Source organism: Anolis sagrei, chromosome 1 (assembly GCF_037176765.1).
Source record: "Anolis sagrei isolate rAnoSag1 chromosome 1, rAnoSag1.mat, whole genome shotgun sequence".
Lineage (NCBI taxonomy): Eukaryota > Metazoa > Chordata > Lepidosauria > Squamata > Dactyloidae > Anolis > Anolis sagrei.
Window position 1 is genome coordinate 6,333,761 of NC_090021.1, and position 17,245 is coordinate 6,351,005.

Below are 17,245 nucleotides of genomic sequence, written 5' to 3' on the forward strand. Positions count from 1 at the left end.
CTGCTTAGATCCAGAGTGGCTTATTACTCAAAATGGACCCTAAAAGCATCAACAAATTTGTAAAAGCAGGTGAAAACATTGCTCATTTGTAAAAATGTAAGATGAAAAAGCTTTCCGTTGCATTAAAGAAATCATATATCTATATATATGTGTGTATTTTCCAGCTACATCTTTGTAGAACGAAAGTAGGCAATTGCAGAGGAATGGGGGCTGTTCGCCTTCATGCATTGTCTCATGTCAGCATCCAGAAATAAAGTGGTGTCGCTTCCGGACCCATTTTGGTTGATTTTCAGCCCTTTTGTTATATTAGTGTTGGGAGCAGGGTAGGGAAATGAAATAGGAAAAAATTGTGGATGACTTGGGATACTTTGGCCTGTTTTTGGTTGACACGACTGCCTCAAAAACGCTAAACAATTTTGTTAAAATGTAAATGTTTCTGGTAGTTTGGGAGCTTTGGAGGGAAGGCTTTATAGGCCGCACTTCAGGTGAGTATGGTCCACCATCTGCGTATTTCCACAACAATAATCCCAGAGTAGAATACTGAGCCAATCGGCGACTATACTGAGTCACTGATTGGCTGAGAAAGGCAGTATACAAATACAGTAAATAAATAAATAAATATAAATAAATAAATAAATAGAATGAATGCATTTTGAGAGCACTTTAATGACCATATTTTAATACTATGGAGTCCTGGGAGTTGTAGTTTGACAAGCTCTTTCGCCTTCTTGGCCAAAGAGTCCTCCAACTGAGGAATCCCAGAATTGCATTGTATTGAACCATAGAAGTCAAAACGGAGCCAAACTGTATTAATTCTGCAATGTAGATTCAGTCTTGTCTGGACCAATGGACATTTTTAGACAATCTCTAAAAAGAAATCAATGAAAATTCTTCCTAGGCATTTCCTTCCGTGGCAGAGAGAAAATGTTGTAGCACAGCAAGCTTCCATGGATTGTCAGAGGATGAGGAAGATGATGTGTGTTTCAAAATGAGGAGTCTGTAATTGAAGAGAATTGCAAACAGATGAGGGCAAGGCTGAGGATGTTTTGCATTCCTGACACTTGTTCCCAGGCAGCAGGGGAATGTGTAATTCCTTGGGCTGATGGGGAGTTTTCCCGAGAAACTAAATTAGGTCTGAGAACGGAGGGAGTAAAATACAGACAAATTAGACATTCTCACAGAAACCGTGGGAAGACCTTGAAGTCCAGGTGTGTTTGACATGATGTTATGGGTGCCTTGCTGGGCTTAAATTAACTCATTTGGCTTTGAGTCTCTCAGAGGAGACAATGTTGCTTAAGGATGGTTTTTCCTGTCTCTGCTCTCAAGTTCATGATTTACGTTTCCTGTTTTGGTTCATGCCTTTGTTCCTGTAATGGTTTGCCTTGGAAGAAGCTCCTGTTTTCTGGTTTATGGATGTATGTTTGGATAATTCTGGTTCTCTTGACTTAAGGTACTTCGCTATTTTGGATTACTGCTATTTTGTATTTGCTATTTTTGGATTGGGTTGTTGTAGGTTTTTCGGGCTGTATGGCCAAGTTCCAGAAGCATTCTCTCCCTATGTTTTGCCTGGATCCATGACAAACATCCTCAGAGGTTGTGAGGTCTCACAGCCTCTGAGGATACCTGCCATAGATGCACGTGAAACATCTGGAGAGAATGCTTCTGGAACATGGTCATACAGCAAGCCATGAAAGCCTTCGGCAATATATTTTTGGATTACTGCTATTTTGTATTTTTCTATTCTACTGATGCTTTTGGAAATGCTCTTTTCCTCCTTTGTACCTGCTTCCTTTAATAAACATTTCTAGGTGGCATTACTGGACTCTGGTGTGGTGCTGGGTGAAAAGGTGTTTCAGAGCTAGAGTGCAACAAAAAAGTGGTAGCAAGGGCAGAAATCATATGGAAAGAACCAGGGTTTCTACCTCACATAAAACGAAAAGCAATTCACATTTTATCCAAAACTGAGCCATACGTCCATGAAAAGAATAACCAGGTTATTGTACCAGGAAAGAACATCATGATGAACGTTCTGGAGATCTTTTCATCCTCCAGTTAAGATAAGAAATTATGGTTGCAAAGAGCACTGGATCCTGAGAACACCCTCTTAAGCAGTAAACAAGTTCGGGCTACACTCTGCATTAATTCTGCAGTGTAGTAGGTGTCTTCTTTAGTCTGAACTTCATTAAGCTGTCTTCTTTTTTGTTCTTACTAACACGCTGCATTCCCCCTGTTTAATTTCCTCATTAAAAGCATTCCTCTCCCATTTCGGAGCCACTTAGGAGTTTTACCACACAACATTTAATTAGCCAATGCACACCTCTCCAATTCCGTTGCCTTTCCAACATCAATTGCAGTGTTAGCAACTCTTTCCAATCAGGCAGTGCCTTTTCCCATGACATTCAAGTGCATGTTTCCTTGCGTTCTCCCTTTGTTCTGTTTTAAATACCATGTTCACATGCGTGCGCGCACACACACACCCTTTTTTGGAAATGTGTTATTGACGGATCACTGGACATTTTTATTTTGAAGTCTCCCGTTTTCAAATTATCAGCTCAGGTCGATTCCGACTTAATTTTGAACTCCGGAGGAGGCAAAAGCCAATGCTGCGTCTGTCTCTTTCTCTGTGTGATTGTTGTCTTTCCCTCTTGTTTTTTTTGCACTTAGTGCCGCGATGTGAGGACAAGAGAAGTTGGAATACAAGAAATTCATCACAAAGTGAGACCTTATCAGGTGGGTGGCGTATTACTTCCCGGCGGGAATCCATATATGTATGCATGTGTGCCATTTAAAACACAAATGTTTTTGTGCAGAGAGAGAGACAGAGAGAGAGAAGTAGTCATCCCAAGGAAAAAGATACACAAATTACACAAAAGAGAGAAAATGGATGTTTGCTTTAAGAGATATATATATATATATATATATATATATATATATATATATATGCAACGGTTCAGGCCCTGCCTATCTTCGCGATCGCATCTTCCCCTACGAAACAACACAAGCCCTAAGATCATCCGGGGAGGCCCTTCTCTCGCTTCCGCCTCCTCCATAGGCGTGGTTATTAGGGACGAGGGAGAGAGCCTTCTCAGCGGTGGCTCCATGTCTCTGGAACTCTCCTCCTAGGGAGATCAGACTGTCACCTACCCTGTCCTCCTTCCGCAATAACCTAAAAACATGGATGTTCTGCTGTGCCTTTGACTAGGCAGTTCCAAAGAATTGGCCCAATGTTATCAAAGTACCAGCACTTTAGCATAGCCCTCCGTGCTACAATCCTGACATTTTAGTGCCCATGAACATGGGGCATTATGGGGGACAATGCCTGGCTCGAGAGCAGTACATGTGAAAAAGATCTTGGAGTCCTCATGGGCAACAAGTTAAACATGAGCCAACAATGTGATGTGGCGGCAAAAAAAGCCAATGGGATTTTGGCCTGCATCAATAGGAGCCAAGGGTCTAGATCTAGGGAAGTCATGCTACCCCTCTATTCTGCTTTGGTTAGACCACACCTGGAATACTGTGTCCAGTTCTGGGCACCACAATTCAAGAGAGATATTGACAAGCTGGAATGTGTCCAGAGGAGGACGACTCAAATGATCAAGGGTCTGGAGAACAAGCCCTATGAGGAGCGGCTTAAGGAGCTGGGCATGTTTAGCCTGAAGAAGAGAAGGCTGAGAGGAGATATGATAGTCATGTATAAATATGTGAGAGGAAGCCACAGGGAGGAGGGAGCAAGCTTGTTTTCTGCTTCCCTGGAGACTAGGGCACGAAACAATGGCTTCAAACTACAAGAGAGGAGATTCCATCTGAACACGAGGAAGAACTTCCTGACTGTGAGAGCTGTTCAGCAGTGGAACTCTCTGCCCCGGAGTATGGTGGAGGCTCCTTCTTTGGAAGCTTTTAAACAGAGGCTGGATGGCCATCTGTCAGGGGTGATTTGAATGCAATATTCCTGCTTCTTGGCAGAATAGGGTTGGACTGGATGGCCTATGAGTTGTCTTCCAACTCTTTGATTCTATGATTATCCCAACCAGCCCTCTATTCTGAATTTTGGACTTTCTCTTAGCTCTGTCTAGGAATTTGCACAAACCTATTGCCCTCTGAACCCAGCACTTTTATCGTTCTATATGGTACTGTTTTTATGATGTTATGTTTTATTGTGATATGTTTTTATTTGGTTTTGTTTTGATGCTATCTTATTGTGTTACGTTTTCAACTTTGTGCTCCCTGGGCTTGTCCCTTTGTAAGCCAGCCTGAGTCCCTTAGGGGAGATGCAGTTGGGTATAAAAAAACGTTATTATTGTTGTTGTTGTTATTATTATTTATTGCTATTAATATTATTACTTACTTAATTACTTAGGCGATCCCTCATTGTCCAAGTAGGATTGTCTTCCAAGATCGGTGTCTTGGTGGTGGGTCCGTAGGTGACTGTGACTATTCTTGACCTGCATCTTCTCCCACAGTGAGAGCATCGGTTTCCAGGTGGAAGGTGGTCCCAGTCAGGGTTGGCTTGATGGCCTTCCTCTTGGCACGTTTCTCTCTTTCGCCCTCTATTGGTGCCTCTTCAAAGCTTTATAAGCAAGCACTTTGGTCTCCCTATGGATGTCCCAGTCCTCAAACACTCTGTGCTTCATTCGGAAAAATGCTGCACTCGCAGAGCTCAGGCGGTGTTGTATTTCAGTGTCAATGTGGGCTTATTATTACTAGGGATACCAAGGTGCTTGTCTATAAAGCTATTGTCCTCCCAACCCTGCTATATGCCTGTGAGACGTGGACTGTCTACAGACGTCACATGCAACTCCTGGAACGATTCCATCAGCGCTGCCTCCGGAAAATCCTGCAAATCTCTTGGGAAGACAAGCAGACAAACGTCAGCGTGCTGGAAGAAGCAAAGACCACCAGCATTGAAGTGATGGTCCTCTGCCATCAACTCCACCGGGCCAGCCACGTTGTCCAGATGCCTGACCATCGTCTCCCAAAGCAGTTGCCCCCACTCTGAACTTAAGAACGGAAAACAGAATGTTGGTGGACAGGAAAAGAGATTTAAAGATGGGTTCAAAGCCAACCTTAAAAACTCTGGCATAGACACTGAGAACTGGGAAGCCCTGGCCCTTGACAGCTCCAGCTAGAGGTCAGCTGTGACCAGCAGTGCTGCAGAATTCAAGGAGGCATGAGTGGAGGGTGAAAGAGAGAAACGTGCCAGGAAGAAGGCGCGTCAAGCCAACCCCGACCGGGACCGCCTTCCACCTGGAAACCAATGCCTTCACTGTGGGAGAAGATGCGGGTCAAGAATAGGGCTCCACAGCCACCTACGAATCCACAAGGAAACCCATCATGGAAGACCATCTTACTCCTCCAACGAGGGATCGCCTAAGTAAGTAAGTAACTACTACAGTGTAAACAAACACCCTGAAAGAGAGAAAATGGTTGATTGCTTTAAGAATATTTTGAATTTTGCAGACCTAAAATATTATGATAATTATGATTATGATTATGACTATTAATAGCCGTAAAAACGACAACAGTCATCATCATCATCATCATCATCTCCTCAAGATACAACACAGTATTTTAACTGTGTTGTATCTTGAGGAGATGATGATGATGATGATGATTACTGTTGTCATTGTTATGGCTATAACAATCATAGAATCATAGAATCAAAGAGTTGGAAGAGACCTCCTGGGCCATCCAGTCCAACCCCATTCAGCCAAGAAGCAGGAATATTGCATTCAAATCACCCCTGACAGATGGCCATCCAGCCTCTGTTTCAAAGCCTCCAAAGAAGGAGCCTCCACCACACTCCGGGGCAGAGAGTTCCACTGCTGAACGGCTCTCACAGTCAGGAAGTTCTTCCTCATGTTCAGATGGAATCTCCTCTCTTGTAGTTTGAAGCCATTGTTGCTTGTCCTAATCTCCATGGAAGCAGTAAACAAGCTTGCTCCCTCCTTCCTGTGGCTTCCTCTCACATATTTATACATGGCTATCATATCTCCTCTCATCCTTCTCTTCTTCAGGCTAAACATGCCCAGCTCCTTAAGCCGCTCCTCATAAGGCTTGTTCTCCAGACCCTTGATCATTTTAGTTGCCCTCCTCTGGACACATTCCAGCTTGTCAATATCTCTCTTGGATTGTGGTGCCCAGAATTGGACACAGTATTCCATTTCGTTTTTTCTGCCTAAGTGGAGTATCTTGCGTTAGTCACTGTTGAACTTCATTTTGTTAGTTTTGGTCCATCTCTCTAATTTGTCAAGATCGTTTTGAATTCTGCTCCTGTCCTCTGGAGTATTGGCTATCATCTTCATCATATCTGCTTAAAATAGATAGATAAGCCATAAGACCATTAAAATACATAAATGTAACATGGCTTTTAAACAAAGGCTGGATGGCCATCTGTCTGGCGTTCTTTGATTGAGCTTGTCTTGACTGGCAGAAGGGAGTTGGACTGGATGGTCCATGTGATCTCTTCCAGCTCTCTGATTCTAATGGATTAATCTATCTGTGTATATAATACAAGTCAAAGTATGTATCTATGTATGTTTGTATGTATTCTTCAAGATGGCTCCAACATCCAGGGAGTGCTGTAACTCCCACCAACAATGGATCTGGACCAAACTTGGCTCACAGACCCATCCTGACCAACTTTAAATACTGGTAGGGTTTGGCGGGGATTGAATTGGGTTGATGGGAGTTGTAGTTCACTGATATCCTACCTCCACAGAACAACATGTATTCCTAATGGGACCATTCATAAGCGTAATATCCCAAACCCAAACAATGGTTATTTCTAACATGAATCACTCCAAAATACCTAATCCAGGGATCCCTGGGTACCTAAGCTTGTGAATCGATAAAATAAGCCTCGCTGGATGCTGGCACTCATTCTTCCGAGGAAAGAAACTTAGAATAGAGTTGTAAGCCTGGCAGTGTGAAACACCATTCCCATGGTGAAGTGAGTCACAGATCCATGTGGCATGACTTGATAAGCTTGCATTAAGACTTGATGGTGCTGTTCGCGATGCTCCTTCCACTCACTACAGCACAAAAAGTGCACTGCGCAATGAATATGATGGAATTGGAGCTAACATACTGCTATGTCCTTCAAAAAATAATCCTCTGGTGATACACAGGATACTGGACTCAGGTCTGCGGTGAGTGAGTAGGCACTCACAAGATACAACATCGTTTGTGAAGATTCAGAAGAAGACCTACAAGCCACTCTAAACAATTTCGCAGAAGCATGCGAGAAACTCGGCCTGTCATTGAACATCGAGAAAACCAAACTGCTCTTCCAGCAGACACCAGCCAACCCCTCTCCAATGCCAGAAATACAGCTTAATGGGGAAACATTAGAACATGTTGACCATTTCTGCTCCCTTGGCAGCCACCTCTCCACCAAAGTCAACATTGACACTGAAATACAACACCACCTGAGCTTTGCGAGTGCAGCATTCTTCCGAATGAAGCAAAGAGTTTTTGAGGACCAGGACATCCATAGGGAGACCAAGGGGTTTGTCTATAAAGCTATTGTCCTCCCAACCCTGCTCTATGCCTGCGAGACGTGGACTGTCTACAGACGTCACATGCAACTCCTGGAATGATTCCATCAGCACTGGCTCCAAAAAATCCTGCAAATCTCTTGGGAAGACAGGCGGACAAACATCAGCGTGCTGGAAGAACCAAAAACCACCAGCATTGAAGTGATGGTCCTCTGCCATCAACTCCGCTGGACCGGCCATGTTGTCCGAATGCCTGACCACCATCTCCCAAAGCAGTTGCTCTACTCCGAACTCAAGAATGGGAAACACAATGTTGGAGGGCAGTAAAAGAGATTTAAAGATGGGCTCAAAGCCAACCTTAAAAACTCTGGTATAGACATTGGGAACTGGGAAGCCCTGGCCCTTGAGCACTTCAGCTGGAGGTCAGCTGTGACCAGCAGTGCTGTAGAATTTGAAGAGGCACGAATGGAGGGCGAAAGAGAGAAACGTGCCAAGAGGGTGTGTCAAGCCAACCCCAACCGGGACTGCCTTCCACCTGGAAACCAATGCCCTCACAGTGGGAGAAGATGCAGGTCAAGAATAGGGCTCCACAGCCACCTACATACTCACAAGAACTCTGACCCTGGAAGACTATCCTACTCGTCCAATGAGGGATTGCCGAAGTAAGCAGGTGAACTACAACTCCAAATCTCAAGGTCAATGCCCACCAAACCCTTCCAGTATTTTCTGTTGGTCATGGGAGTTCTGCATGCCGGGACTGCCTTCCACCTGGAAACCAATGCCCTCATTGCGGGAGAAGATGCATGTCAAGAATAGTGCTCCACAGTCACCTATGGATCCACCGCCAGGACACCGATCTTGGATGACAATCTTACTCAGACTACAAGGGATCGCCTAAGATTGCCTGGCAGTGCCTGGAGCAATCCTTTGTTGAGAGGTGATTAGATGTCCTTGTTTGTTTCCTCTCTGTTGTTGTGCTGTTCTAATTTTGAAGTTTTTTAATACTGGTAGCCAGAGGGCACTGCTCCAGGCACTACCAGGCAATCAAATGCTAATCAAGGTGATCAGTTGAAACATTCACACCTGGCTCCAGCAGACAAGAGTCCTTTGTCTCACCCTGGTCATTCCACAGATATATGGAATATATCTCACCTCTGCAGGAGTCTACCGTATACCATGCAGCTGTGGACAAGTCTACATAGGGACCACCAAACGCAGCGCCCAGACACGCATCAAGGAACATGAAAGGCACTGCAGACTCCTTCAACCAGAGAAGTCAGCCATAGCAGAGCACCTGATGAACCAGCCTGGACACAGCATATTATTTGAGAACACAGAAATGCTGGACCACTCCAACAACCACCATGTCAGACTACACAGAGAAGCCATTGAAATCCACAAGCATGTGGACAATTTCAACAGAAAGGAAGAGACCATGAAAATGAACAAAATCTGGCTACCAGTATTAAAAAAACTCTAAAATTATAACAGCTAAACAACAGAGAGGAAAAAAACCAGGCACAGATTAACACCTCCCAGCAACAGATTTTCCCAGACTCAGGCAGGCCTTCAAATGCTAATGAAGGTGATCAGCTAAACATTCACACCTAACTGCAGCAGGGAAGAGCTCCTTGCCCCACCCCAGCCATTCCACAGATATATAAACCCATTTTTCCTACTTCCAACAGACCTTCTCAACCTCTGAGGATGCTTGCCATAGATGCAGGCGAAACGTCAGGAGAAATGCCTCTAGAACATGGCTCTATAGCCCGAAAAAACCCACAAGAACCTAGTGATATATAAACCCTTTCTCCTACTTCTAACAGACTTCACTACCACTGAGGATGCTTGCCATAGATGCAGGCGAAACGTCAGGAGAAAATGCCTCTAGAACATGGCCATATTGCCCGAAAAAACCTACAGCAACCCAATAACAATGCTAATCAACATAAAACAAATATACATAAAAACAGCATATAAAAACCCTTACTAATTTAAATAAAAAACTCAATAAAATGCAACATTATAGTTATGTTATGATGTATACACTTTGGAAATAGTACCAAAAAATGAAGCAAATCCTTAAAAAAAAAGAATTGGACTTCAGTTTGGACTTCAGTGCGAATCCAATAACAGCACCTTTGGCTCTTATTTGACACCACTAAGAATCTTATCTGCAGCAAGACAGGCTTTGTAAAAACCGTTTTGCACCCATCTAAGCAGTTGTAAAATTCTCTTCCATCACTCTCAAGCTTGAGCGCTGTTGTTATCGCTCCGATTATTGCTGCCCAATGACTTTTACGGCTCTGTTTTCTCTCTTGGGGGAGCAGGTGGAACTCATCCGGAGAGATTACGTAGCCAACGGCGGCTGGGAGACCTTCCTGTCCTATGAGGACCCCGAGCAAGACATCCTGATCGGCCTCCTGCGCCTGCGGAAGTGCTCGGAGGAGACCTTCCGAGCGGAGCTGAAAGCGGGCGTCTCCATCGTCCGGGAGCTCCACGTCTACGGTAGCGTGGTCCCCGTCAGCAGCCGGGACCCTTCCAAATTCCAGCATCAGGTATTACCAACGTTGCTTGTTGTCGAGTGCTGTCAAGTCCTTTCCCATGTCGACCGAAATAGTTTCCTTGGCTGAAATATTGCCTTTTTCTGAGGCTGAGAGAGCGTGACTCACTCATAAGCATCTCATTGAATCATCTATATAAATAAAAATGTAATGTTCGTTTGTGGTATTCACAGAACTCAAAAACCACTGGGGGAATTGACACCAAATTTGGACACAAGACACCTAACAACCCAATGTATGTCCTTCACTAAAAAAAAAAAAACTGATTTTGTCATTTGGGAGTTGTAGTTGCTGGGATTTATAGTTCAGGTTTGGTGGGCAGTGTCCTTTGGTTTTGGAGTTGTAGTTCACCTACATCCAGAGATCACTGTGGACTCAAACAATGATGGATCTGGACCAAACTCTACACGAATACTCAATATGCCCCAATGTGAACACTGGTGGAGTTTGTGGGAAATAGAATCTTGACATTTGGGAATTGTAGTTGCTGGGATTTATAGTTCACCTACAATCAAAGAGCATTCTGAACTCCACCAACAATGGAATTGAACCAGACTTGGCACACAGAACTTCCACAACCAACAGAAAATACTGGAAGGGTTTGGTGGACATTGACCTTGAGTTTTGGATTTGTAGTTCACCTACATCCAGAGAGCATTGTGGACTCTCTGGATGTATCTGTGGACTCTCAATTATGGATCTGGACCAAACTTGGCATGGATACTCAATATGCCCAAATATGAACACTGGTGGAGTTTGGGGAAATAGACCTTGACATTTGGGAGTTGTTGTTGCTGGGATTTATAGTACACCTACAATTAAAGAGCATTCTGAACCCCACCGGTGATAGAATTGAGCCAAACTTCCCTCACAGAAACCCTATGACCAACTGAAAATACTGTGTTTTCTGATGTTCTTTGGTGACCTCTATGACACTCCCTCACGACCTCCCCAGGAGTCCTGACCACCAGGTTGAGAAACACTGATGTAGATAGATAGCTCATTTGCTCTACTGCGGTTTTCCATGTGATGAGAGGATAATGTAATGTGCATAATATAATAAGTAATTTCCGTTGAATGGACACAAGTTAATATTGGATATTGCCTTCTTTTCATCTCACTTATCTGGTCTCCAAAGTTGTCTGTAGTTCAACACTCAAACAAGTGCATTATGCTGGCTGTTGGAGAGATAATTTACCACGAATGTCTTGTAAATGAGACATTTGATGTGAATCTGTGTCTCTTATCTGGCTTTCTCCTTTGTGTTTGAATTCCTAGGTGTCAATTCCTGTTTGCCTGAACAGTAATCCTTAAAATACTATTAGCAGAGACATGATTTGACAACTTAAGAAAAGACGAGAATACCCACCATAATCATCTTTGTCCTTGTCATCCATCTGTCTGCTTTAAACCATCCCCCCCACATAATTGCCCCCCAAAAGGCACAGGGATTGAGAAAGAGTCGAAACAGTTCCAACCCCCCCCCCCCAAAAAAACCCACACACACCCCAATTGTGCCAGTAGCTTAATGCTTAATCAAATGTTAAACAAGGGAGCACTGAATAAAATGCAAATAAACTGCCATGTAATGCAATTCCAAAATGTAGTTTAATTTACTTACTTTACTTTGCTTCTATACCGCTGTATCTCAAGCCCGAAGGCTACTCACAGCGGTTCACAAACAGTAAAAACAGTAGAAACAGCAGTGGTTCCATGCAACATATAACAATTGACTTAACACATTATCCATAAATTACCAATAAGCCATTACAATGCACAATTATTACAAAAAACAACCGTACCCAATCTTCTCATCATCCAAGCGTAGTCCAGGTTCGTCGTCCATTGTTCCATTCCTATGTTCCATTACCAGATTGCACTAAATTACTCAAACGCCTGCACAAACATCCAGGTCTTCACCTTTTTGCGGAATACCATTAGAGATGGTGCTAGTCTAATGTCCGTAGGAAGGGCGTTCCACAGCCGAGGAGCCACCACCGAGAAGGCCCTATCTCTCGTCCCCGCCAGCCGAGCTTGAGAAGCAGGCGGGATCGAGAGCAGGGTCTCCCCGGAAGATCTCAAAGTCCTGGTGGGTTCATAGGCAGAGATGCGGTCGGATAGGTAGCTTGGGCCGGAACCGTTTAGGGCTTTAAAGGCCAACGCCAGCACTTTGAATTCAGCCCGGTAGCAGATCGGTAGCCAGTGGAGTTGGCGCAACAGGGCGGTTGTATGCTCCCTGCGCTCCGCTCCTGTTAAAATCATGGCTGCCGAGCGTTGGACTAGTTGGAGCTTCCGAGCTGTCTTCAAAGGCAACCCCACGTAGAGAGCGTTGCAGTAGTCTAAACGGGATGTAAACGGGATGTAATTGCACTAAGTCCCAGCTTCGGAGAGCTCCTGTTCAACTATTTCAAAGCTCCCTGCTTGAGCGGTGATGGCATAGATCAGTGGTTCTCAACCTTCCTAATGCCGTGACCCCTTAATACAGTCCCTCATGTGGTGGTGACCCCCAACCATAATATTATTTTCGTTGCTACTTCATAACAGTCATTTTACTACTGTTATAAATCAGAATGTAAATATCTGATATGCAGGATGCATTTTCATTCACTGGACCAAACAGGGCACAAATACCCAATACACCCAAATGTGAATGGTAGTGGGGTTGGGGGAGGACTGATTTTGTAATTTGGGAGTTGTAGTTGCTGGGATTTATAGTTCACTTATAATCAAAGAGCATTCTGAACTCCACCAGCGATGGATTTGAACCAAACTTGGCTCCCATGCCCAATGGAAAACTGGAAGGGTTTGATGGGCATTGACCTTGAGTTTGGGAGTTGTAGTTCACCTATATCCAGAGAGCACTGTGGACCCATGCAATGGTGGATCTGGACCAAACTTGGCACAAATACTCAATATGCCCAAATGTGAACACTGGTGGAGTTTGGGGAAAATAGACCTTGACATTTGGGAGTTGTAGTTGCTGGGATTTATAGTTCGCCTACAGTCAAAGAGCATTCCGAACTCCCCCAACGATAGAATTGGCTCAAACTTCCCACATGGAATCCCCATGACCATCAGAAAATAGTGTTTTCTTATGGTCTTTGGTGACCCCTCTGACACCCCCTCGCGGCTCCCTCAGGGGTCCCGACCCCCAGGTTGAGAAACACTGGCATAGATGAAACTCTGTCCCTTCTGACAATGGCTGATAATTTGTGTTAATGTTAAACATTGATGGCGCAAGCATGCTCCTCTGAGCAGGACGTTCTTCTGTCTTTGCCATCTGCTTCTTTGAGCCTGGAACTCAACAAAAAAGCTCCTGTTCTGTAGCAGATTATACTTTTTTTTTCAGGTGGAGGCAATGATTTACAATACAATAAGCGGCTGACGGGTCTATGAAGACAGCTTCTGTAATGTGCTACTTTTCATGAAATGAAGGGCTTTCTAGAAAATTTAAGAACGCCTGGTGAAGTGGAAGATGTCAGGGTAGTTGATGTCTTGTCGAAGTTCTGCTAAACTTCAGGGAGGAGGGAGCAAGCTTGTTTTCTGCTTCCCTGGAGACTAGGACGCAATGGAACAATGGCTTCAAACTACAAGAGAGGAGATTCCATCTGAACATGAGGAAGAACTTCCTGACTGTGAGAGCCGTTCAGCAGTGGAACTCTCTGCCCCGGAGTGTGGTGGAGGCTCCTTCTTTGGAAGCTTTTAAACAGAGGCTGGATGGCCATCTGTCAGGGGTGCAATATTCCTTCTTCTTGGCAGAATGGGGTTGGACTGGATGGCCCATGGGGTCTCTTCCAACTCTTTGATTCTATGATTCTATGATTCTATGTGCTTTGATTCCGGCTTTCATGGCTGGGTTGTTGTAAGTTTTTCAGGCTGTATGGCCATGTTCCAGAAGCATTCTCTCCTGACGTTTCGCTTGCATGCTTGCCATAAATGAGGCCATAGATGAGTCCCCCTAGGGGTGAGAAAAGCGGTATAGAAATGCAGTAAATAAATAAACAAATAAATAAAAATCAGGAGGGAATGCTTCTGGCACATGGCCATACAGCCCAAAAAACTTAGAACAACGCGGTAGGATAGTTCACTGCCCCATGCTAGTCATAATGTAGCCATGAATTGAAGTCAACATGGAGGCAAATAACAACAAACATCCGACAACAGTGGAGTAAACAGGCCAGAGATCATAGAATCAAAGATTTGGAAGAGACCTCATGGGCCATCCAGTCCAACCCCATTCTGCCAAGAAGCAGGAATATTGCACCCCTGATAGATGGCCATCCAGCCTCTGTTTAAAAGCTTCCAAAGAAGGGGCCTCCACCACACTCCGGGGCAGAGAGTTCCACTGCTGAACAGCTCTCACAGTCAGGAAGTTCTTCCTCATGTTCAGATGGAATCTCCTCTCTTGTAGTCTGATATTATTATATTATATCTAATATTATTTTCGTTGCTACTTCATAACAGTCATTTTAGTACTGTTATAAATCATAATGTAAATATCTGATATGCAGGATGCATTTTCATTCACTGGACCAAACTGGGCACAAATACCCAATACACCCAAATGTGAATGGTAGTGGGGTTGGGGGAGGACTGATTTTGTAATTTGGGAGTTGTATTTGCTGGGATTTATAGTTCGCCTATAATCAAAAAGCATTCTGAACTCCACCAGTGATGGATTTGAACCAAACTTGGCTCCCATGCCCAATGGAAAACTGGAAGGGTTTGATGGGCATTGACCTTGAGTTTGGGAGTTGCAGTTCACCTATATCCAGAGAGCACTGTGGACTCATGCAATGGTGGATCTGGACCAAACTTGGCACAAATACTCAATATGCCCAAATGTGAACACAGCGTCCTAGTCTTCAGGGAAGCAGAAAACAAGCTTGCTCCCTCCTCCCTGTGGCTTTCTCTCACATATTTATACATGACTATCATGTCTCCCCTCAGCCTTCTCTTCTTCAGGCTAAACATGCCCAGCTCCTTAAGCCGCTCCTCATAGGGCTTGTTCTCCAGACCCTTGATCATTTGAGTCGCCCTCCTCTGGACACATTCCAGCTTGTCAATATCTCTCTTGAATTGTGGTGCCCAGAATTGGACACAATATTCCAGGTGTGGTCTAACCAAAACAGAATAGAGCATGGGGAGCATGACTTCCCTAGATCTAGACACTAGGCTCCTATTGATGCAGGCCAAAATCCCATTGGCTTTTTTTTGCCGCCACATCACATTGTTGGCTCATGTTTAACTTGTTGTCCACGAGGACTCCAAGATCTTTTTCACACGTACTGCTCTCGAGCCAGGCATCGTCCCCCATTCTGTATCTTTGCATTTAGTTTTTTCTGCCTAATCGAAGCTTAACACGGAAATAAAGACGCACTGAATCCAAGACCATATACGAAGCAACAAGGGACTCTTCACCACTCACTTGAGCAGATGGCTGCTCCTCTTACTCGTGGTTGCAGAATGTGCTGGGGATGAGACATAGTCCCCAAATGCATTGCTCTGATAACTCTATTTTGGTTCCGTATTCATCCCAAACATCCTTTCCCCTTCCTTCGTTCTTTCTGTCTTGGAGATGGTTAGATTTTTAAAGATTTGAGACAGGCTTTCGGGGCTTACTAATTATCAATTACGTTTTAATCATTTCAATCAATGGGCTTTGCGACGATAAATTGCAAATGAGACATTTCAGGCCAGTGGACTTTGCAATTACATATTACAAATTAGCTCATTTTAGCCAACAGACTTTGAAAGCCAAGAGAGGAAGCAAAGTGGGATTTTTTGCAAACGCAGACACGTTGTGTACCTCTAGATAGAATCACTTTGCCTCCTTGGTACTTCAGTTGTTTCACATTCACTGAGGTTACGGGCAGGCATAAGCAAACTTGGGCCCTCCAGGTGTTTGGACTTCAACTCCCACAATTCCTAACTTTGGTCCTTCCTCCAGGTGTTTTGGACTTCAACTCCCATAATTTCTACCTTTACCCCTTCCTCCAGATGTTTTGGACTTCAACTCCCACAATTCCTAACTTTGACCCTCCCTCCAGGTGTTTTGGACTTCAACTCCCACAATTCCTAACTTTGGACCTCCCTCCAGATGTTTTGGACTTCAACTCCCACAATTCCTAACTTTGGCCCTCCCTCCAGGTGTTTTGGACTTCAACTCCCACAATTCCTAACTTTGGCCCTCCCTCCAGGTGTTTTGGGCTTCAACTCCCACAATTCCTAACTTGAGCCCTCCCTCCAGGTGTTTTGGGCTTCAACTCCCACAATTCCTAACTTGAGCCCTCCCTCCAGGTGTTATGGACTTCAACTCCCACAATTCCTAACTTTGGCCCTCCCTCCAGGTGTTTTGGACTTCAACTCCCACAATTCCTAACTTTGGCCCTCCCTCCAGGTGTTTTGGGCTTCAACTCCCACAATTCCTAACTTGAGCCCTCCCTCCAGGTGTTTTGGACTTCAACTCCCACAATTCCTAATTTTGGCCCTCCCTCCAAACTCCCACAATTCCTAACTTTGGCCCTTCCTCCAGGTGGTTTGGACTTCAACTCCCACAATTCCTAACTTTGGCCCTTCCGCCAGGTGTTTTGGACTTCAGCTCCCACAATTCCTAACAGCCTCAGGCCCCTTCCTTTAAGCAGCTGAGGAAGAAAAAGAAAGGGCCTGAGGCTGTTAGGAATTGTGGGATTTGAACTCCAAAACACTTGGAGGAAGGGCCAAAGTTTGCCCATGCCTGGGTTAGGGGAGCAGGACTCACAAAAGTGTCAAAAGTGCAAATTTTTTAAAAAACCGACAACCATGGAGCAGATCTAATTTCCCTCGGGAAGGTGTTCCACAGTCGAGGGGCCACCACAGAAAAGGCCCTGTCCCTTGTCCCCACCAAACGCAATTGCGATGATGGGGGATAACGAGCAGGGCCTCCCTGGATGATCTTCGGGTCCTAGATGGATTGTAGTGGGAGATACGTTTGGACAAGTAAACTGGGCCAGAACCATTCTAACCATTCACCTAAGTCATGAATGAAGATCCTGGGCAGGACCGGATCCAGGACAGAACCCTGCTGATGTCACTCCGCTCGTCACTTCTTTCCAGGATAAAGAAGAGGAAGCCTTGGGGAGAATCACCCTCTGGGTTCATCCACTTAACCAATTACAGATCCACCTCACCGTAGTTTTGCCTAGC

At 44.6% G+C, this 17,245-nt stretch overlaps 1 protein-coding gene across 1 annotated transcript in view; it reads left to right on the forward strand.

Moving 5' to 3' along the window:
• ELP3 (elongator acetyltransferase complex subunit 3) overlaps positions 1-17,245 on the forward strand; it is a 173,841-nt gene that overhangs the window by 122,550 nt on the left and 34,046 nt on the right. The window contains exons 12-13 of the mRNA XM_067462594.1: positions 2,665-2,730; positions 9,827-10,054. Of these exons, the coding sequence (XP_067318695.1) occupies positions 2,665-2,730; positions 9,827-10,054 (294 nt within the window). The remainder of the gene's footprint in view (positions 1-2,664; positions 2,731-9,826; positions 10,055-17,245) is intronic.